Below are 2,363 nucleotides of genomic sequence, written 5' to 3' on the forward strand. Positions count from 1 at the left end.
GGAATGCTAGAATTTGCTTACAGTGACATTAATGCATAATTAAATGTTTTTTAATTTAGTATCCTCTTTTTATTAGGCTTTAACAAGCATAAAGTTCATTTTAAATGATTTTTATATTAAATTGAGAGAAAAAATATTAAAAATCATGGGTAGATATAATGTGGATAACAGTAAGATCATAATAGTTAAAGAACTAATTAATAAGGTTATGAGGTTATTAAAGACTGATCACATGAATCATTCTAAGATAATTAATACATAATATAAAATATGTTTACTTTGAGTCAATGAATTCATATTTCCTACAAAATAATTTAGGCATCAACTTAGAGTTGCAAACATTTATTAATTTTTATGTAATAATTCATTAAGCTTTACAACTCTTAAACAATAATATTTTGCTAACTAATTATTATTTTATAATTTACAAAAAAAAAATCACAGGAAATTGTGAAAAATTCCATCTTATTAATGTTTACATTTTATTTTAACTTTTGAGTTTGGATGGGGTAATAACTCATATGGAGTGATAGAGCAATGCGAAATACTTAGATGAGATTTCTTTATTTAAAAATTAAGCATTTTAAATTTAAATTAATCTGTTAAATTATAAATATTATATTTAAATATTTTAGAAATTGACTTAACTAGTTCAAAGGAATCAGAATTGGTTTGTCGGTTGAACCGGACGTTCTGGTTGGTTCATCCCGATTTGATACAAAATCAATTTTCAAGTTGAACTCAGCTGGCGTTTAGATTAGTTTACGGTTGAATCGGTTGGACCAGCCAATCCGATTCGATTTTTAAAACCCTGGATACAATATAAGAGAAGAATTGTGGAGGATGACTTCCATAACAAAATTTTTGAAAGCTTTGAGGTGTTGGTTTTCCACAAGAGATTATGGATAACCTATTTTGATAGTTCACCTTAGAGAAGCATATACCACACACCAAAAAATCTAGCATAAGCCTTAGTATTAATGTTGGGGTCTAATCAATCTTCTTAGTAATGAAAAGATAAAATATCAATCATATTAATATTTCAGATGATATTTAAATATATTCACTCAAATTATTCATATTTTTAATCAACTTCATAGAAAAATTAATATTATGCTAATCCTTTTTTTAATGTTAAATCTTTTTTATTGAACATTTATATTAATTAAAATAAATTCATACACACATCACATATTAAGACTCGAACTCAACATCTCTTATTTAATAGTCAAAGCTCTCAAAGGACAGATCCATATGAGTTTTTTTTTTTTTTTTGTGATGAGGAAGCACTGTCCTTAGGCCAATGAAAACACCGATCGACTTAGCATGCAAACAACACCAATTTACATGAGCCAAGATTTAAGTCTTTCACTATTTGCCAAGGGATTCGAATCAAGGACCTAGGCTTTACCTAGCCGGCTCTTTACCACCCGGACAAACAGCGGTAGGTCAGATGAGCTATTTGATATTAAACTTTTCTACTCTCAAACAGAAGAAAAAGAAAGGACAGGACATGCCAGATAAGAAATAGCTAAGCCCAGCACAAGCCAACAAGCTCCCTATCAATTATTAACTCGAGCATCTCTCCAAATCCAACTCTGTTTGATTATAATAAAGCAACCATAATTTTCATACAAGCAAATAAAAAAAAATAATAATAATAACAAGAAATCGAATTACAGGTAAGAGAGAAAAAAAAAGGAATAACAGAGTCGTCTTCCTCCTCCAACAGCTCTTAATGAGAGGCGGCTAACGGGCGAGCAAACCTTGAAGAAAATGTGTAGTAGAAATGCGAGGAGTCGTCATCAAGCGCAGAGCAGCCGTCGAAGTTCCGTGAGTAGCTGAGCGGATCATACTGGCACTGAAAGGAGGCTGTATCGCCGGCCGTACGGCAAACGGCGGTCGCAGTGCAGAGCATTTTGCTCTGTTTTTTCAGCTTGCGCACCAGCCGCCGCCCGAAGTCGCTGCAGCTCGGCAGGCATTGTTGGGCGGCGGCGGAGGTTGCGCCGTCTATGGGAGTGACGGCGGTGGCGGTGGTGGTGGCGGGTGAAACGGGCTTTTGGCAACGGAAGAGGAGGAGCTGAGCCATGCCGGCGCCTTTTGGGCTTTTCGCTGCTTTAAGTGAGAGACCGGTTGTTGTAGTGGTGGCATTAATTGTTTATATATAACGGGCGTTTGTTCGAGCGAATCCGACGTGGAAACAAACGCGATTCTTGTCTGCTTGATATGATATGACGTGGTTAAATGATGATAAGGTCGAAATGTGGGTCCCAAAAATGGGTCCCAATGATGGGTGATGTTAAATCTGCTTTTTCAACGGTCCAATCAAATTGCAAGAGAGTGGAATGTGAAGTCAATGGACA

The 2,363-nt window shown here is 35.1% G+C and overlaps 1 protein-coding gene across 1 annotated transcript; it reads right to left on the reverse strand.

The window, feature by feature from the left end:
• Window positions 1–1,583: 1,583 nt before the first annotated feature.
• On the reverse strand, window positions 1,584–2,363 carry LOC110096842. The gene has a single exon (XM_020822969.2). The coding sequence runs from the start codon at window positions 2,087–2,089 to the stop codon at window positions 1,736–1,738; it is 354 nt and encodes a 117-aa protein (XP_020678628.1). The 5' UTR covers window positions 2,090–2,363; the 3' UTR covers window positions 1,584–1,735.

The sequence above is a fragment of the Dendrobium catenatum genome, unplaced genomic scaffold (genome assembly GCF_001605985.2).
Source record: "Dendrobium catenatum unplaced genomic scaffold, ASM160598v2 fragScaff_scaffold_716, whole genome shotgun sequence".
NCBI classification, from domain to species: domain Eukaryota; kingdom Viridiplantae; phylum Streptophyta; class Magnoliopsida; order Asparagales; family Orchidaceae; genus Dendrobium; species Dendrobium catenatum.

Coding starts and splice junctions, on each gene's coding strand:
- LOC110096842 (XM_020822969.2), bottom strand. CDS start 2,089: ATGGCTCAGCTCCTCCTCTTCCGTTGCCAAAAGCCCGTTTCACCCGCC.